Consider the following 21,280-nt stretch of genomic DNA (forward strand, 5'->3'; position numbering starts at 1 on the left):
AAATAAAAATTTAATTAAATAATAAAAACTTAATATACTTAATATATAAATAATAAAAACTTAATAAAATAAAAAAAATATAAACTTAATTGTCAATTTTCTTTGGCTAATTTTAATCATGAAATTTTAGTATTTGTGGAACTCCAGGGAAGTTATAAGAGTATTAGAAGGGAAGTGATACAAAGTTTACAGGGTCATCTAGTTAGTACCTACATTACAATAATTATAAGTTCATTGAAACGAAATTTCCAAAACAACTGAATCATAAAATCAACAGTCACAACTCACAATTTATAAAAAGTTAAATTGCATTATTAGCTCTTATTCTTCAAAGTGTTTAACTTCTGAGTCATAATGAACCCATTCTGAGCGAGTTGACTTTGTGGTTTAATAATTACATTGAAATAAAGACTAGATTTTTACACAGGATTCATTTTAAACTCTGAAAAGCACTCGTACAAATGCCTTGACTTTGAAATGATTGATAATATTTTTATTACATCTTTTCGGTAAACATCATAACATTATTATTGAGTTTTTCATAATATTATTTATATGGTGGCAAACGAGCAAACGGGTCATATGATGGAAAGCAACTACCGTCGCCCTTGGATACTCGCAACATCAGAAGAGCTGTATTGAGCGTTGCCAGCCTTTTGAGAGGGAACACGCTCTCTTCTTGAAGGTTTGCAATTGATCTTGGTCCGTAAATACTGTTCTTTCCAGGGTTTTACAGTCCGCGGCAGAAAGTCAATGGTATTCGCTTAACATAGAGTCAAGTCATAGTAAACGGCGGTCAAGTTTTACTTGCATTATGAAAATGCATGGTTTTGGTACTTTTTGAAGCGCAGCCATCCACCGTTAAAAAGCATAACTTTACGACCTCTTTATCCACAAGCAAAGCATAGCAAGTGAATGACCTTGCCTTCTGGTCGCCTTTAATTTGACATTGGGTGAAGCCAAACGAGCGTAATTTTGTGAGTCGTAAATCGCAGAATTTCGGTAGGCAGAAATTCTGCTGCATTCAGTTTCATAGAAAATTTCTACTTCTAATTTTGTAAGTCATGATTAGTATGTACTCGTAAAATAATTCACTCGACCGAAATTCTGCGACTTACGACTCACAAAATGCTCGTTAGGCTTCACCCAAAAGTCGCGCAATAGCCAGCACGCGCGAATGTGGGTAGTTGCAAAATTTAGCGGGGGTGCTACGCTGGAATTTCCAAGTCATGGCGTTTGTGACGTCATATCCTGTGACGTCACGTCCGGTCGCAGCTCTCGCAAATTGCTTTGCCGAGTGGATCATACAATCGAGTTACCGTCCCCACTCCCGAACGAGAGATAATTTTTTCGTTAAATCACCAACGTAATGGCGTTAACCACTGATTTTGTATTTCAGGGTTGTATCTGAGCTCCGACTAATTTGAATATGTAGTCAGATTAGTCAGAACTCATCTCATCTCGAGGGAACAGTACGTTCTATCGGGATAAAAAGCACTTATCGTATGTCCTTTCCCGGGACTCATATTTTTTATAAGAGTAGGCCACTAATTTATATTTTCCGTCACTACATGTAACTTGTAAGTAATCTGGGCCCGTACCACGAAACCGTTATTAAAACCGAGAATGTTGCGTCCTACTGTAACAAACGTGAAATGACGTTGTTAGAGCGACGCGGCATTCTCGTCCGATTGTTTGAGTCTCAAAACGGTTTCGTAGTAGCCCTACTGAGCTCTACACATTACGTAATTACATGGGGCGCTGGACTATGGACGCTCTATGGATGCTGCCGCCCCACAGAACGCTGCCGCCCCTAGGCCTATAACGGCCTATTTAACAAACCTGGGCTGGTTCTGAGGATTTCTGTGGAGTCTGGCATATCTCTGTAGCCCACTCCAAATGCTCCATAAAAAAGATTTTCACATGAAAAAAGCAAAAGTCAGAATCACTGAAACTTTTTAAATGAAAGAAGTATCTCGCAGAGGTATCCTTATTCTAAAGGCGAACGAATTCCAAGCTAGGATTATAATATTATTTTCTAGCATAGAAGTGTAAGTCGAAACTAAGTTTATTCTATTGTTAAGAAACCTTACTCCAAACAATACAATCGACTGAATATTATCTCAGTAAGGGTCTGGGAGACCCTTGGGGGATTACAAACGTATAGCTACGACTCTCAATACACTTCGCTTATCTATTCCGACAAACGCTTCTACTTATAAAGATTTATTGTTAACTAGCTCTTTCTCTTTTCTTTCTCTCGTGGCTTCGGTCACGTTAAACAGCATTGATTAGTATCAATCTTTGAACTTTTCGATTTTCATTTAATTTTAATTTTATAAGAAGACGAATTTTGAAACATCCGTTCCTATTGGATGTCTACGTCTCACAAAAAATATGGCTTAGGCTGTGCGTTGCTTACTACCAGAGTAGACAGAATGATAGAGTATACCGACTTAGAACTGATGTTGAAATTTTTAAATTTGACGTATTATGACGAAAATCGTCGCTAGGGTTGTTAACTTGTTACATACGAATTTAAAACTATGACATATTCGATGGACGTGTTCCTCTTTGGTCGTATTGTTGTTTGTGTTTTGGCACATGTGATTAAAATTGTCAGAATCCAATTTTGAAAACTTTATTTTTAATATTTAAAAATTTATTATATCAGCCAGCGCGAGGCACATTCCGTTCATAATCCTAGTGAAACCCGACGAATTTGACAGATATTGAAACCTGTCCGTCTCTTTGCAGTCGAACTACTGGTACACGCAAGCCGGGCCAGGCCACAACAGTACGTTGCGGCGCTGCATCGTAAAAATTTACGACATCGCAGAAGTTCAGAACGCATCGTGGAAATTTGCGATGCGTCAGCGACATTTCCATACAACGCAGTGTTGTGGCCTGGCCCCAGGCTAAAGGATTTCATGTGCATCAGATATTGTCACAGACGAATTAGGTTTTGTTAGCAACTCGAGGCGCCACCTGGCGACGACGAGCTTCCCCCACCCTAAACCGGGTAAACCCTGTAAAATAACGGGAATAGACCGGCGCGGCGTTCGCCTTTATTATACTAATTTTTAGTTGCTAAAACATTTAAACATAAGTCTACCATGTTGAACTTAGATACTTAATAATTTGCGTGTGACTCTTAAATTTAATTACTTACTTGTTAAATAAATAGTCTACAAAGTTATAGTGATTATAATTATTTAAAACTGTTGCCTACGAATTCGTCCGTGTCAATACCTAAATGCTACGAATAATAATAAAAATAGTTTTTATTATTCGTAGCCTAAATGAAACAAATCTTCAATTAATTTGATATCCACTTGTGGTTGAAATTCGCCAATAATTATTGCTAGCGGTTAACTATAGACGGTAGACCAGCTGACCCTCACATATCTAGGTCTATGTGAGCAGTTTAGGTTAGCCGCACACACGACCTGGGTTTCTCACGGATTAGCCACTAACCTTGAGTATGTCGTCAATAGTTCACCTAAGTTGAGTGAGCAGCAAAATCCTTAATTAAGTCAAGATCCTTAAACTAATTGTAATAATTACTTTTATACTGTGTGTGTGGCTGTATGAGTTCCCTGTAAGTATAGAGTTCGCTGTGAAGGTAGTAGCGCTGAAAAAGTAAGTTTTTTAACTTTTGCATGAAAAAATTCATGACGTTGGTTTTTTAAAATGAAATACATACATTGTTTTTTTTAATGGCAAACGAGCAAACGGGTCCCCTGATGGAATGCAACTACACTCGCAAAATCAGAAGAGCTGCAGGTGCGTTGCCGGCCTTTTAAGAGGGAATACGCTCTCTTCCTGAAGGTTTACAGGTCGTATCGGTCCGGAAATACTGCTGGTGACAGTTCGTTCCACAGTTTTACAGTGCGCGGCAGAAAGTTACGCGAGAAACGCACGGTGGGTTGCTTGCGCCTTGCCCATACAAATCACAAAAAATGCTTTTTCAACGCTGCTGCTTTCACAGTGAACTGTGTTATAAGAAACACATACCCATTACCCCGCCTAAAGTATTAAGTATAAGTACTTAACTTTGTTTTTTTTTTCGCTTTGTAGAACTCTCCAAGGAAAAGAATACTTTGAAAAGTCCGTACAGACTGCAGTACACAGAATGTTCTTTCAGTCGATCAAATCAGCGTTTTAAAACGAACAAGAACGTTTAATTAAACTCCATACAGCGCGCTGGAATGCCTTCACCCAGTCGGCTCTGAAACAAGTTCATCCAATACCGAGGAATCGACATTGTCTCCGGGGATTCCCCGGAATCTCGCCGCGCGGGTTTCCCCGGAATCTCGCTGAGAGCCGCGGTCTGGATTCCACTGAGTTTCCGCAGTAAGGCTGATGGCTCACTGTCCAGACATGATGTGTATGCAGTGTGTTCCTTGTTTATTACCAGGTGTGGTGGTGTAGCAAAAGTCAAAACTAAGTAAGTGATAACTGATAATACTTTGGGGTATGCAATGTGTATTGTGTATGGGTCCCCCTATAATATTATACAGTTTTATGAATTGTATGGACAAGCGCCCCAGTGTCATGACTCATGAATTTTCCCATACAAAAGTTTAAAAAAGTTACTCTAAGGGTTGATTCAGACCGGAACGCGACGCGTAGATGCATTTCTAAATTTGTATGGATTTGACAGATTTCAATTGCGTCAGACGTCTTGCGAATCTGTCAAATCCATACTAATTTAGAAATGCATCTACGCGTCGCGTTGCGTTCTGAACTCTGAATTGACCCTTACAGCGCTGCTACTTTCACAGTGAAGTAATAATATGTTTTATTACACGCTTGATATGTGTTTGAATCACTCTTTTTCATAAAATACGCAGCAGCAAGTAATAATCAGTAAGTAGATAATATAATTATTATCCCACACCCTGAACATTTTGTGGTATACTTTACGGAAAAACTATCACACCTATTGATTTGTGGTTTAAGAGCGCATATGACCCTAACTTGACTACATACTTTAACCTAGATCATGGACGTACCGAGGGGGGGGGGGGGGGGTCAGTTGCCCCCGCCCTGGATCATGTTAAATATATTATCCAGTACTTTCATCTATAAAAATAACGAATTTTTGCCATTTGTTTGCAATACAACTAAAAATTATTAATTTTTTATAAAAAACCTGATTTCCCCCCCCCCCCCCCCCTGGCCCAGAATCTGCATAATTTGCCCCCCCTGGCCCAAAACCTGGGTAATTTGCCCCCCCCTGGCCCAGAACCTGGGTACGCCCATGACCTAGATCTCAAAATCTGTAAGGTCTAGAAAACTGTTTTTTTGACACAAGTAACTTCAATTCATAAAGATTAAATGCTCAAGACGAAAACACGATTACTCAAAAAATGCTCGATAGTTTCTTTTTTACAAAAAACCTTGTTTTAGACACATTTTTGCTTGGATCTTCGAAGTTTGCTGTCTTTTCTTTAATATTTTTTAATATCTAAAAAGGTATTGATAAAACCTAAATTTGCTCAAAACACTTTTTTCATAATCATTGTAGTTCGTCTTTTATTCAAGTAAAACTAACTTGGCGATGATTCCGCGCCGTCCTTTTTCACCTGCCATATGAAAAAAGGGCGTGAGTGTGAAGAGAGAAGGACGATGTTTGATTTTTAGAGTCAGGAGAGCTCTTAACATAGTAATTTTGATTTATATGTAGATGTGTTATCAACTTATCATCAGTCAGTCAAGGTGTGACGTTGAGCCCTCACAAAACTCCCCTATTAGCTAGTTATTACAAGTAATGTAACATACATTTTATACGTGGGAGAGCCATGCTTCGGCACGAATGGGCCGGCTCAACCGGAGAAATACCACGTTCTCACAGAAAACCGGCGTGAAACAGCGCTTACGCTGAGTTTCGCCGAGTAAGTGAGTTTACCGGAGGCCCAATTCCCTTCCCTATCCTCCCCTATTCTCTTCCCTTCCCATCCCTACCCCCCCTATTACCCTATTCCCTTAAAAGGCCGGCAACGCACCTGCAGCTCTTCTGATGCTGCGAGTGTCCATGGGCGACGGAAGTTGCTTTCCATCAGGTGACCCGTTTGCTCGTTTGCCCCCTTCTTTCATAAAAAAAAAAAAAGTAATTATGGCAAACTCCGTGACCGTCCATACATATTCTAACCTTTATTTTACAATTTTACATTCTCGTGATACCCTCCCCCAACATGTAAGTAATTATACTGTACAGTGCTCCCAAAGTGATATTGCGCATAGAAATTTTCGTATTTTTTCGGCAACGATCGTATTTCCCGAGCGTTGGAAGACGTCGCTGTAAGCGCTGTTTTAAGGTTCGCGCACACTTTGTCGGCGCGTGCCGGTCCGGGCCGGGCCGCATCTTCCGCTTGCTATAGCACACTGTTGCCGGGACGCAGCGGGTCTTGTCGCATTGTCGGCACAGTGAGCCATACGCGCATCCGCTTCCATACAAATTGTATGGAGCCGGATTTTTGCGATGCGCCCCGTCACGGCCCGTCTCAGTGTGCTCACTCCTTTAAATTTAACTTTTACAAAAACACCGCTTTGCAGCGACGTAGAGGCGCCTGACGTTGCATGGACGTTACCATGGTAACTCCGCGATGGCCGATGGCTTCCCGGTGAGTTATATTAGCACGACGGACCGGCGACAGCGGACACTTGTCACTTATCGTATGCGAGACGCCTTATGTATTCTACAACTTTTTTATACTTTAACGAATCTTGCATTACAACTTTTGATTTTGAACGATTTCTTTCTCCTTTCAGAATCTTTTTTCCGGAGCATTTATTTCAAATAGTTTAATTAAATGTCCCTGATCAATTTCCTCTTAGAAGCCTCTTAGAAGATGATTAGATTTTTTTTTGTAAAGCATAACCATCAAGCTTAATATTTGCTTTTTAAAATGTATAAGTAAATAAAAATTTAATTAAATAATAAAAACTTAATATACTTAATATATAAATAATAAAAACTTAATAAAATAAAAAAAATATAAACTTAATTGTCAATTTTCTTTGGCTAATTTTAATCATGAAATTTTAGTATTTGTGGAACTCCAGGGAAGTTATAAGAGTATTAGAAGGGAAGTGATACAAAGTTTACAGGGTCATCTAGTTAGTACCTACATTACAATAATTATAAGTTCATTGAAACGAAATTTCCAAAACAACTGAATCATAAAATCAACAGTCACAACTCACAATTTATAAAAAGTTAAATTGCATTATTAGCTCTTATTCTTCAAAGTGTTTAACTTCTGAGTCATAATGAACCCATTCTGAGCGAGTTGACTTTGTGGTTTAATAATTACATTGAAATAAAGACTAGATTTTTACACAGGATTCATTTTAAACTCTGAAAAGCACTCGTACAAATGCCTTGACTTTGAAATGATTGATAATATTTTTATTACATCTTTTCGGTAAACATCATAACATTATTATTGAGTTTTTCATAATATTATTTATATGGTGGCAAACGAGCAAACGGGTCATATGATGGAAAGCAACTACCGTCGCCCTTGGATACTCGCAACATCAGAAGAGCTGTATTGAGCGTTGCCAGCCTTTTGAGAGGGAACACGCTCTCTTCTTGAAGGTTTGCAATTGATCTTGGTCCGTAAATACTGTTCTTTCCAGGGTTTTACAGTCCGCGGCAGAAAGTCAATGGTATTCGCTTAACATAGAGTCAAGTCATAGTAAACGGCGGTCAAGTTTTACTTGCATTATGAAAATGCATGGTTTTGGTACTTTTTGAAGCGCAGCCATCCACCGTTAAAAAGCATAACTTTACGACCTCTTTATCCACAAGCAAAGCATAGCAAGTGAATGACCTTGCCTTCTGGTCGCCTTTAATTTGACATTGGGTGAAGCCAAACGAGCGTAATTTTGTGAGTCGTAAATCGCAGAATTTCGGTAGGCAGAAATTCTGCTGCATTCAGTTTCATAGAAAATTTCTACTTCTAATTTTGTAAGTCATGATTAGTATGTACTCGTAAAATAATTCACTCGACCGAAATTCTGCGACTTACGACTCACAAAATGCTCGTTAGGCTTCACCCAAAAGTCGCGCAATAGCCAGCACGCGCGAATGTGGGTAGTTGCAAAATTTAGCGGGGGTGCTACGCTGGAATTTCCAAGTCATGGCGTTTGTGACGTCATATCCTGTGACGTCACGTCCGGTCGCAGCTCTCGCAAATTGCTTTGCCGAGTGGATCATACAATCGAGTTACCGTCCCCACTCCCGAACGAGAGATAATTTTTTCGTTAAATCACCAACGTAATGGCGTTAACCACTGATTTTGTATTTCAGGGTTGTATCTGAGCTCCGACTAATTTGAATATGTAGTCAGATTAGTCAGAACTCAGATACAAGTTACAACCCTGTAAATACAATATTGGTGTACGCATAGTCGGGGCAGTAGAATATTCATATAGGCTATAGAAATACCAGAAATACGATACGATAGAAATTAAAAAAAAAAAACGGCCAAGTGCGAGTCGGACTCGCGAACGATGGGTTCCGTACCGTTATAGAGCGAAAATAAGGACAAAAATGTGTTTTTTTGTATGGCAGCCCCCCTTAATTATTATTTTTTTTAATTTTATTATTTAATATTAAAACACACATATAATTGAGGATTTTGTGAAAATTTCAAGTGTCTATATTATTATGTTGCCATTATGGATTACGAGCCAAAAAGACCAAAAAAATAACGTTTGTTGTATGGGAGCCCCCCGTAAATATTAACTTTATTTTGTTTTTAGTATGTGTTGCTATAGCGGCACCAGAAATACAATATTTAAACTGTGAAAATTTCAGAAGTCTAGCTATAGCGGTTCTTGAGTTACAGCCGGAGACAGACAGACAGACGGCAGTGTTGCCAGATCAGGGGATTTCCCCCTAGATTAGACGGACAGACATCGAAGTCTCAGTAATAGGGTCCCGTTTTTATCCTTTGGGTACGGAAACCTAAAAAGGCAAATTATTGTTCGTAGGCGGGCATTATTATGTCGTAAGACTCAGTCTCGATTACTTTATTATCAAGGTTCACTTAATCCAAGTAGGATAGTTAATCATCATACACGGACGAGATCTCGTGGGACGAGCAGGAAAATGAACCGTTGCCAAACAAAGAGTTTCGCGACTTTGCTAATTCATATTTATACAGGGTGTAACAAAAATAAGTGATAATACTTTAGGGTGAGTATGTGTTCCTTATAGAGAGTTCACTGTGAAAGTAGCTGCGCTGAAAGACCAAAAAATTTTTTCACTTTTGTATGGGAAATCTCGTGACGCTCGGGCCCTTGCCCATACAAAAGTGAAAAAAAAATGTCGTCTACTGCTACAGCTACAGCTGCTACTTTCACAGTGAACTCTTTAGAAGGAACACGTACACACCCTAAATTATTATCACTTATTTTTGTTACACCCTGTATTATAAAAATATTTCAAATGCCCAAACCACTGAACCGATTTTGTCGTTTGTTATGGAAATACTTTGAGTCCCGGGGAAGGACATAGGATACTTTTTATCCCGGAAAATGTACGGCTACCGCGCGATATACGAATTTTGGCGCAATGGAGTTGCGGACGTCATCTACTGTTATACAGGGTGTAACAAAAATAAGTGATAATACTTTAGGGTGTGTAGGTACATGTTTCTTGTAGAGAGTTCACTGTGAAAGTAGCAGCGCTGAAAGACCAACATTTTTTTCACTTTTGTATGTATACTCGTGACGCTCGGGCACAGGATCCATACAAAAGTGAAAAAAAAATTTCGTCTTTCAGCGCTGCTACTTTTATAGTGAACTCTCTACAAGGAACACGTACACACCCTTAAGTATCATCACTTATTTTTGTTACACACTGTATAAAGTAGAAACCAATGTCGCCACACATTCCCATTCAGATAATAAATAATTTTAATTGCACAGGTTAACGTGCGGAATAAATACGAACGGCAAAATATACGGGCAGGTGATAAAATAAATGAATTTTGAATGAATTCAAAATATTGTGTCGGCCAAAGCAATAAAACCAACTTTTATTTCGTTCGAATTTATCGGGAATTTTTAGGAGTAAAATATACTTTATTATACAGGTTGTTCGGCTGAACACCGCGTTATCCTTAAAACCATCAAATGAACCCGTCAAAATGAACAACTTTTTCTATGGGAACAATTCTGGGAACTCAAAAAAATCATTTTGACGGGCTCATAATATTATTATTTTGATGGTTTTAAGGAATACGGTGTTCACCCAAACAACCTGTATTAGTTATAAGTAGGTATAGGTACGAATTCAAAATAAATAGAGAATTGTTTTGTAGCACTTCGGTTCCGGTTTCATCTGAAAGATATAATATTATGTAAGTATTTCATATTTGGATGATTTCAAACTTTAACCACTCTCTTGTAAATAAATAAAAGCTGCTGGAACGAACTGTCACCAGCAGTATTTCCGGACCTATACGACCTGCAAACCTTTAAGAAAAGAGCGTATTCCCTCTTAAAAGGCCGGCAACGCACCTGCAGCTCTTCTGATGTTGCGAGTGTCCATGGGCGACGGTAGTTGCTTACCATCAGGTGACCCGTTTGCTCGTTTGCCCCCTTATTTAATAAAAAAAAAGCTTTTAAAAATAATAATATTAATATATAGCACCTATGTAATTATTATTATTGAAGTGAAGTTTCTTTAGAAGCGTTGAGAGCGAAATTTCGCAGAAGAAAGGGGGTCGAAATAGTAATATATTCGTCGCAACGCCGTCACGATTTTGGACAGAGATTTTCACTTCTGGCACGTTTACTCTGTAGTACACGCTCTTTGATATTGGTGTGCTGCAAATATATTAAAATTCTACAGTTTAGATCACGCAACTCCGTTGCGCCAAAATTCGTTTATCGCGCGGGAACCGTACATTTTCCGGGATAAAAAATATTCTATGTCCTTTCCAGGCACTTAAAGTGTCTCCATATCAAATGTCAGCAAAATCGGCTCACCGGTTCGGGCATGCAGATGTAGTCAGGGGGTCAGTTACTTCAAAAAAAAAAAACACAATTTCTTTAAGAATTTAGTGTGAATAAAAAATTCTGCCTCGTAGGCGTGGAAATATTGTAGTAGTGGTTGCGGTCACCCCACCTGTACTCCTGAAAATTAAGCGATACAATTTCAAATACTAAACAATTAAAGCCGCATTTAGATTGAAATAAATGAGGCCGTTCACTCGTATTGCGTGACAGCCGTTTTGTAATTATTTAATAAATACATAGCGTTAATAAAGCTTGAGGCCTTTGCAATAATTTCTCCCGTAATATGTTACGATATTATCATCAAAATTGAGTTTAATTTGTTCCCAGTTTGTGTTTTTGTGAATATATAATGTTGATTCTATTGAATAAAAAATATTTTTATAATTTACAAAACATTTATTTTACATAATAATCAGATTTTGGGTAACAGGTTTCTCTAAAGTACCTACTCCATTGTTCTAGCTTTGTATAAAACCACAGAATAGATAATAGTACAAGATAAAACTTGAAATAAAGTAAGTTTACAAAGAGTCTACGCAGCAACTACTACTGGCAGGGGCGAGTCCACCACATGGACTGGCTCAATAACATCCACGACACTCACTGGATCAGGGATGACAGAGGGACTGTCACCTTGGATCAGATTGAAAATTACTTTGAACAGGTATACATTTCCTTCAGGTTTCTCAGAGATTTCGGTATCAACGACCGCTGGTCCTACAGCGACGGGTTGGTAAGAGTCAACGACTGCAGGTCCAACAGCAATGGGCTGGTAAGAGTCAACCACAGCAGGTCCAACAGCGATGGGCTGGTAAGAGTCAACTAAGGCAGGTCCAACAGCGATAGGTTGGTAAGAGTCAACCACAGCAGGTCCAACAGCGATAGGTTGGTAAGAGTCAACCACGGCGGGTCCAACAGCGATGGGCTGGTAAGAGTCAACGACTGCAGGTCCAACAGCGATGGGCTGGTAAGAGTCAACCACAGCAGGTCCAACAGCGATGGGCTGGTAAGAGTCAACCACAGCAGGTCCAACGGTGATTGGCTGGTAAGAGTCAACCACGGCAGGTCCAACAGCGATAGGTTGGTAAGAGTCAACCACGGCGGGTCCAACAGCGATGGGCTGGTAAGAGTCAACGACTGCAGGTCCAACAGCGATGGGCTGGTAAGAGTCTTCGATGGCTGGTCCAGGAACTATGGGTTGGTAAGAGTCAACGATTGCAGGTCCAACAGCGATGGGCTGGTAAGAGTCAACCACGGCAGGTCCAACAGCGATAGGTTGGTAAGAGTCAACCACGGCGGGTCCAACAGCGATGGGCTGGTAAGAGTCAACGACTGCTGGTCCAGGAACAATGGGTTGGTAAGAGTCAACCACAGCAGGTCCAACAGCAATGGGCTGGTAAGAGTCAATCACAGCAGGTCCAACAGCGATGGGCTGGTAAGAGTCTACGACGGCAGGTCCAACGGCGATTGGCTGGTAAGAGTCAACCACGGCGGGTCCAACAGCGATGGGCTGGTAAGAGTCAACGACTGCAGGTCCAACAGCGATGGGCTGGTAAGAGTCAACCACAGCAGGTCCAACAGCGATGGGCTGGTAAGAGTCAACCACAGCAGGTCCAACAGCGATGGGCTGGTAAGAGTCAACTACGGCAGGTCCAACAGCGATAGGTTGGTAAGAGTCAACCACAGCAGGTCCAACAGCGATAGGTTGGTAAGAGTCAACCACGGCGGGTCCAACAGCGATGGGCTGGTAAGAGTCAACGACTGCAGGTCCAACAGCGATGGGCTGGTAAGAGTCAACCACAGCAGGTCCAACAGCGATGGGCTGGTAAGAGTCAACCACGGCGGGTCCAACAGCGATGGGCTGGGAAGAGTCAACGACTGCAGGTCCAACAGTGATGGGCTGGTAAGAGTCAACCACAGCAGGTCCAACAGCGATGGGCTGGTAAGAGTCAACCACAGCAGGTCCAACAGCGATGGGCTGGTAAGAGTCAACTACGGCAGGTCCAACAGCGATAGGTTGGTAAGAGTCAACCACAGCAGGTCCAACAGCGATAGGTTGGTAAGAGTCAACCACGGCGGGTCCAACAGCGATGGGCTGGTAAGAGTCAACGACTGCAGGTCCAACAGCGATGGGCTGGTAAGAGTCAACCACAGCAGGTCCAACAGCGATGGGCTGGTAAGAGTCAACCACAGCAGGTCCAACGGTGATTGGCTGGTAAGAGTCAACCACGGCAGGTCCAACAGCGATAGGTTGGTAAGAGTCAACCACGGCGGGTCCAACAGCGATGGGCTGGTAAGAGTCAACGACTGCAGGTCCAACAGCGATGGGCTGGTAAGAGTCTTCGATGGCTGGTCCAGGAACTATGGGTTGGTAAGAGTCAACGATTGCAGGTCCAACAGCGATGGGCTGGTAAGAGTCAACCACGGCAGGTCCAACAGCGATAGATTGGTAAGAGTCAACCACGGCGGGTCCAACAGCAATGGGCTGGTAAGAGTCAACGACTGCTGGTCCAGGAACAATGGGTTGGTAAGAGTCAACCACAGCAGGTCCAACAGCAATGGGCTGGTAAGAGTCAATCACAGCAGGTCCAACAGCGATGGGCTGGTAAGAGTCTACGACGGCAGGTCCAACGGCGATTGGCTGGTAAGAGTCAACCACGGCGGGTCCAACAGCGATGGGCTGGTAAGAATCAACGACTGCAGGTCCAACAGCGATGGGCTGGTAAGAGTCAACCACAGCAGGTCCAACAGCGATGGGCTGGTAAGAGTCAACTACGGCAGGTCCAACAGCGATAGGTTGGTAAGAGTCAACCACAGCAGGTCCAACAGCGATAGGTTGGTAAGAGTCTACGACGGCTGGTCCAGGAACAATGGGTTGGTAAGAGTCAACCACAGCAGGTCCAACAGCGATGGGCTGGTAAGAGTCAACCACAGCAGGTCCAACAGCGATGGGCTGGTAAGAGTCGACCACAGCAGGTCCAACGACGATTGGCTGGTAAGAGTCAACCACGGCAGGTCCAACAGCGATAGGTTGGTAAGAGTCAACCACAGCAGGTCCAACGGTGATTGGCTGGTAAGAGTCAACCACGGCAGGTCCAACAGCGATAGGTTGGTAAGAGTCAACCACGGCGGGTCCAACAGCGATGGGCTGGTAAGAGTCAACGACTGCAGGTCCAACAGCGATGGGCTGGTAAGAGTCTTCGATGGCTGGTCCAGGAACTATGGGTTGGTAAGAGTCAACGATTGCAGGTCCAACAGCGATGGGCTGGTAAGAGTCTACGACAGCAGGTCCAATAGTGATGGGCTGGTAAGAGTCTACGACGGCTGGTCCAGGAACAATGGGTTGGTAAGAGTCAACCACAGCAGGTTCAACAGCAATGGGCTGGTAAGAGTCAACCACAGCAGGTCCAACGACGATTGGCTGGTAAGAGTCAACCACGGCAGGTCCAACAGCGATAGGTTGGTAAGAGTCAACCACGGCGGGTCCAACGGCAATGCCTTCCGGCTGTACGATAGCTGGGCCAATGGCAATGCCTTCTGGCTGTACGATAGCTGGGCCAACGGTGATGCCTTCTGGCTGTACAATGGCTGGGCCAACGGCGATACCTCCTTCAACGATAGCGGGACCAACGGCAATGCCCTCTGGCTGTACGATAGCTGGGCCAACGGAAATATCTTCTGGCTGAACAATAGCGGGCCCAACAGCGATGCCTTCTGGCTGTACAATGGCTGGGCCAACGGCGATACCTCCTTCAACGATAGCGGGACCAACGGATATTCCTTCTGGCTGAACGATAGCGGGGCCAACGGCGATGTCCTCTGGCTGTACGATAGCTGGGCCAACGGCGATACCTTCTGGCTGTACAATGGCTGGGCCAACGGCGATACCTCCTTCAACGATAGCGGGACCAACGGCAATGCCCTCTGGCTGTACGATAGCTGGGCCAACGGAAATATCTTCTGGCTGAACAATAGCGGGCCCAACAGCGATGCCTTCTGGCTGTACAATGGCTGGGCCAACGGCGATACCTCCTTCAACGATAGCGGGACCAACGGATATTCCTTCTGACTGAACGATAGCTGGGCCAACGGCGATACCTTCTGGCTGAACAATGGCTGGGCCAACGGCGATACCTCTTTCAACGATAGCGGGACCAACGGCAATGTCTTTTGGTTTAACAAGAGCAGGTCCAACATCTATTCCTCCTGGAGCAACATTGATTGTCTGGTGGTAGGAGTCGACGATAGCTGGTCTCAGTGGGTCCACATACCGGCGTGTAGGACCGGCTAGGACTACAGCCACGAGGGCTGCAGATATTAGGACGAATTTCATACTATGCTGAAAAAGGAAACAATGTTTAATAGCGAGCAGGAATAATAAAAAATTATAAATTAAACGGAACAATACAAGGCTAAAACAGTGGTCACAGTTTAAATACAGTCATTTTAGTTGTTAAGTTGTATCTTCTGCATTTAAGTATTCAGTACCTGGATGACCGAGCTTTGCTCGATATAGCAAACACTCATTGACTTCGTGTTACCTACTTATTAACGCCATCTGCTGGTCGTTAAAACAATTAGTTGCTCACAAAATAGTATTATTATTCGCCAATAGATGTCAGGAAGAGTCATATTTTCTAGTTTATCGTTAAAACACAAATAAAAATACATTTTCTGAAAATGATTCCTAGCTAGATCGATTTATCGCCCTCGAAACCCCGTATATACTAAATTTCATGAAAATCGTTGGAGCTGATTCCGAGATTTCAATTATTTATATATATATATATATATATATATATATATATATATATATATATATATACAAACAAGAATTGCTCGATTAAATATATAAGATAGGAAAAGATAATTTCAAATAAAATAGGTACATAATATTTTCTATTTACAAACATTGAAAATGCTATAATTAGGCTCTTCTTTTGGAAATGAATATTATTTATTAGTCGAAATTGTAATGCCGATTTTAACTGAAGAGATTCGAAGATGAATCTCAGAAAATTACTTGGTACTGTCAGTAATGATATAGACTGATAGCCATTTAAAGAAACACTTACCTTGGTGTCTGTTACAGGATAGTCAAGTAACAAACTATACGCCACATCAGAATCAAGCAGTTTTTATATGCACCTTTATCAAATCGTCCAAAATTATTAACTCTCTAAGATATGTAATATTTATAGCATTTAATCTATTTTATTACTTTATTTATGGCATCCACGATTAAATGAAACAAAGACTACCGAATACACATTTGTGTACTTATAGTGATTAAGCATAGTTAAACGGTTTCGGTCTTTCACTCTGTTTGTGCGTGTCCATGTTTTTGCATATTTATTTTGTTACAAAGTATTCAACGCTAAAGACTTAAATATGTTTTAATTTGAAGGTGTTTTGGAAAACAATTGCACAACTGTTTTTTCTGTATTACATTCTGTTTCATAGGAGAAGCTCTTATAAAAATCGATGGTAATATTTTCTTTTCCGGTAATTTTAACAACAGACTGTCATAATAATATTCATGTAGTTTAAAATTTAAAATACAAAAGGTAGCATGAATTTTTTAAACCTCCGTGGTCAAGTAGGTAGTTAAATAAATGCGTAGCTCTTGACTGGATTCGATTCCCGATGTGAAAAATATTGTTCCAAAGTTTAGAAGAATGCAAGTAAAGCTTATTGTTTGACAAGGATGCCCTATGCATCGGGTGGGCAATGTAAAAAGTCGGTGCTGAGCTTGATCCGTTACCAGTCGTGTCGGTCACCCGTCCACGACAAGCTGGCTTGGTTTAATGTGTGTAACCGCCAACCGGTCACCGTCACTGAAACCAGTAGGCGGTGTGAAGCCTTTGTAAGTTATAACTTATAACATTATATTAGATGACGCCCGCAACTCCGTCGCGCCAAAACTCGTTTATCGCGCGGGAACCGGACTATTTTTTTGGGATAAAAAGTATCCTATGTCCTTTCCCGGGATTCAAAGTATCTCCATACCATATTTCAGCAAAATCGGTGCAGTTGTTTGGGCGTGAAGAGGTGACAGAACAGCAGACAGACAGACACATTTTTACATGTATAATATAGTATGGATTTCAAATGTCGACTGAAGAAACTTTAAAGCCCATAAAGCTTTACACAGGCGCCACACTCAGTTTTAAACTCTTCATTAATTTTACTAATAACAATGTTTGTTAGTGATTTATTCATTTAACTTTCAAGCTGTAATTAACTTGGGTTTATAATTAAAATTGTTTATCATGATCAGTTTTGTAGAGGTTTTATTTCAGGTTTATTGAAGACTACCACTCGAAACTCCGCTGTGACAAAATCTGTTTATCGCGCGAGAACCGTACATTTTTTCGGGATAAAAAGTACTCTATGTCCTTTCCCGGGACTCAAAGTATCCTCAAACCAAATTTCAGCAAAATCTATTCGGCGATTTTGGCAGTAAGAGGTAACAGACAGACATACAGACAGACACACTTTCGCATGTATGCATTGAGTATGGATTTAATACTAAGCTTTATATTGTATAACTAGCTGTCCCGGTGAACTTCGTGTCACTTTAAAACCTTCCCTGGACTTCTACGAATATTTTAAGACTAAAATCAAAAATCAAAATATATATATTGTGCAGTGATTTAGTAAAAGAAAAAAATGTTTTACGCGCGGTGATTCACATATAATCTTCCATACCTATGGACGATTAATCAATCAAGAAAAAATCAAGAAAAACGAATAGCATATCAGCCACGACACGAATTTCGCGTTATGGTCTTTTTGTGATTGCCAGAACGCGTCGTGGCCGTTTTCATCAGAGCCACGACGCGAATTTCGCGTCGTGGCTGTTTCACTGTGACCACAACGCGTCGTGAGCTATTTTTTCGCTCACTGAGCGATTTCGGTCTTTGAGCGTAACATAATATACTTACATATACTAATGAGCTTGAAAAGATTTTATTAAAACGCAAAACTTTTGTCTATTCTCATATTTTGCTTAAATGAAAGTTTTATTTCTATGTTTTATTCTTGTTACTGTCAAAATTTGTAACTGAATCCTACTAATATTATAAAGGCGAAAGTTTGTTTGGATGTATGGATGTGTGGATGTATGGATGTTTGTTACTCTTTCACGCAAAAACTACTGAACGGATTTTAATGAAACTTTACAATAATATAGCTTATACATCAGAATAACACATAGGCTACAATTTTTACCGACTTTCAAAATGGGGGAGGTGTTATGTTCGTTTTCTTATATTCAACGTTTACTCCGCCGTTTGTTAACCGATTTTCACAATTTTTCTTTTGGTATATAGGGTATCACCCCAATTTGGTATTATATTCACAAAAGTGGCGATCTGATGAAGGATCCATAAGTAATCGAGGGAACTCCTCAAAACTTATAAGGAAACATGACGTGGTGACTTCGGTTTCGTGAGAAGTATTCTAAGCATATGCTACCAACAAGTAAGATTTTGCACCGAAATATACCTGGAATACCGTGGTTCGGAAGGTGCTGAGGGAACTCCTGATTATTTATAGATACAAGTTTGGGAGTTTCGGCGTTGTTTTAAGAACAGAAAGCATATGCTACTATGCAAATTACATTATTCATCATCATCATCATCATCATCACTACCATATTATACCATTTCATAGTCTTTTAGATCGAGACTCGAGTTTGTCAAGCGATAATAAAAAAAAACTATAGTCTACCTAATATTATAAACCTGAAGAGTATGTTTGCTTGAACGCGTCAATCTCAGGAACTACAGGTTCGATTGAAAAACTTATCTCAGTGTTAGATAGATCTTTTATCGAGTAAGACTATAGGCTATGATTATATTATCACGCTAAGACTAATACGACCAATGAAACTCAGGAAAATGTGGGAAAAACGGGGGAAATATTTTTTATGGGAAAATGTACGGTTTCTGTAAAATTCCTAAATTACGCGGGCGAAGCTGCGCGGGACATCTAGTTGAATAATAAATTTATCTTCATTTATTATCTTTATCTAACTATTGTATCTCTATCTTTAATTATTGTTATTCTTGCAATTCTACGCTAATAGAGAAATAATATAAATTTTGGAAAGCTAACCTTCTTGCAGTCTATTTCTCATTTCGGAATATCTAAATTTTGAACGGGAACCAATTTCGATTGCAGACAAAATCTCACTCCTAATTATGTGTCAAATGATGAATTGATGCATTTAATATTGCTTTCGTTTTTGTGAAATAAATTTAAAATGGCAGGATTGAGTTTCGGTTGTGTTTTTTTTGCTAATTTCTTGAGTGACGTAATAAGTAAAATAGTAAAAATTTTCAACTCATTCGTCCGTACGAAATTTTAAAATGGCAGGATTGAGTTTCGGTTTTGTTTTTTTTCTAATTTCTTGAGTTAGCTACTGAGGAAAATAGTTAAAATTTACAACTCAATTATCCGTACGAATAACTAAGTAATTTTTTTGATAGTATTTTTGTTGCGTAATTGAGACTAGCTTTAACATTATTTTAAAGTAATTAGTGGCAGTCTCGGAACAGACAATAATAAGTTTACTTACGTATTGATTATTTTATTTTATAACTAGATGATGCTGAGACTCAAGGACCATTCCAAATTTCAGCAAAATCGGTTCAGCGGTTTGGGCGTGAAGATATAACAGACAGACAGACATATAGACATACAGACACACTTTTACATTTATAATATCAGTATGGATAGGATTTACCAACTGTATAAATGGAAATTGATAACTGTGTATTATTAATTAGTAATATAATTTATTTTTGTGCAATATAGAAAAATATTTTTAGATAAGTTCATCTGGAAGGTTGATGAATGGGGTGGGGAGGATGGGGGTGCCGATCTCAGCGGGGGCAGCCTCCACCACCTGAACTGGGGACACCTCGATAACCTCAGCGGGTGCTGGAGCAACCTCGAGCGGGACAGCCTCAGGGACACTGGCGTCTTCGGCGATTACCACAGGAGTAGGAGCGATGGGTAGAGGCACGTCCACGACGTGGATTTGTTCGTTGATGTTGAGGATGATTTGGACTAGAGGAGCTTGGGGTGCTTCGGCGACGACGGCTGGTCCAACGGCGATTTGCTCAGGCTGCTCAACGATAGCTGGTCCAACGTCGATTTGTTCAGGCTGCTCGACGATAGCAGGTCCGACGACGATTTGCTCAGGCTGCTCGACAATAGCAGGTCCGACGGCGATTTGCTCAGGCTGCTCGACGATAGCAGGTCCGACGACGATTTGCTCAGGCTGCCCGACGATAGCAGGTCCGACGGCGATTTGCTCAGGCTGCTCGACGATAACTGGTCCAACTACGATAGGTTCGAAGTCTTCAACTTGGGCCGGTCCTACTGCGATTGGCTCGAAGTTGTCAATGATGGCTGGTCCCACCACAACTGGCTCATACTTGTCCAGCACTGAGCTGGCTCTAGGCTGCGCCGGGCTGGCCACAGTGACTGCCAAGAAGGCGAGAGCGATGATGAACGATTTCATGTTTCTGAAACATTTTACATCTTGAGTAATATTCCTTTGGGAACCGTTTTTGATCAACCTAGGTACTATCAGAAAAGTTGATTCCTAGCAGATGGGGGACCTACGTAGTTTGGTCGCGTTACGTTTTACCCAGCCGACAGATCACATTATCATTGAATTGACAAGATCCGACCAAATGACGTTGGTCTGTCAACTGCCTAAGAATCAATTTCCTCGATGGTACAAGAAACTTAATAGATATGAACAGATATATAATTATTATAGATAAAAGTTTATGTAATTGTTTTTAATATCTTTAATGTTGCAATAAAATTTTACAGGCAAATAACAAAACTGTAAGCAAGTGATTTTTAAATATCAATAAATGCCTATATTATGATAATTGATAACATTCATAACATTAACCATTATCAAGTATGAGGTTACACGTTTTTAGCGTAGTCTGTAGGTAGAAGGAAAGGCCTTGATATCTTTCAATGTGTAACTGTAATATTGAATTGTACTTGCTGATAAAATTGTTTGAGTAGCTTAGTTCAAAGTACGCTATCTTTCTTTATCTCGTAAGCTTTCCAATATGCCAGATATAGCCAAACAGATCTAGTTAGTCGCTGTGTTATTTTTATAACGATACAGATCACTTACATCAGCCTGTCCCAAAGTGGGCGATAACGCCCCCATGTGGGCGCTGAAGGTCTGAAGACA

The 21,280-nt window shown here is 40.8% G+C and overlaps 3 protein-coding genes across 3 annotated transcripts; 1 reads left to right on the plus strand and 2 right to left on the minus strand.

Annotated features, from left to right (window-relative positions):
- Window positions 1–11,575: 11,575 nt before the first annotated feature.
- Window positions 11,576–14,182, minus strand: LOC121730713 (the record flags this gene model as incomplete). The annotated part of the gene is made up of 2 exons (XM_042119851.1): window positions 11,576–13,372; window positions 13,637–14,182. Coding segments are annotated over 2 exons (2,343 nt in total), but the record flags the coding sequence as incomplete, so codon positions are not given.
- A 4-nt stretch (window positions 14,183–14,186) lies between these two features.
- On the plus strand, window positions 14,187–15,112 carry LOC121730714 (bifunctional endo-1,4-beta-xylanase XylA-like). Its single transcript, XM_042119854.1, has 2 exons — window positions 14,187–14,194; window positions 14,293–15,112. The coding sequence occupies exons 1-2, from the start codon at window positions 14,187–14,189 to the stop codon at window positions 15,110–15,112; spliced, it is 828 nt and encodes a 275-aa protein (XP_041975788.1).
- Window positions 15,113–19,876: 4,764 nt separating this feature from the next.
- LOC121730715 (resuscitation-promoting factor RpfA-like) lies at window positions 19,877–20,578 on the minus strand. The gene has a single exon (XM_042119855.1). The coding sequence runs from the start codon at window positions 20,576–20,578 to the stop codon at window positions 19,877–19,879; it is 702 nt and encodes a 233-aa protein (XP_041975789.1).
- Between the last annotated feature and the right edge of the window lie 702 nt (window positions 20,579–21,280).

Source organism: Aricia agestis, chromosome 9 (genome assembly GCF_905147365.1).
Source record: "Aricia agestis chromosome 9, ilAriAges1.1, whole genome shotgun sequence".
Lineage (NCBI taxonomy): Eukaryota > Metazoa > Arthropoda > Insecta > Lepidoptera > Lycaenidae > Aricia > Aricia agestis.

Excerpts from the sequence above, each read along its gene's own strand:
- LOC121730715 (XM_042119855.1), bottom strand. The coding sequence starts at position 20,578 with ATGAAATCGTTCATCATCGCTCTCGCCTTCTTGGCAGTCACTGTGGCC.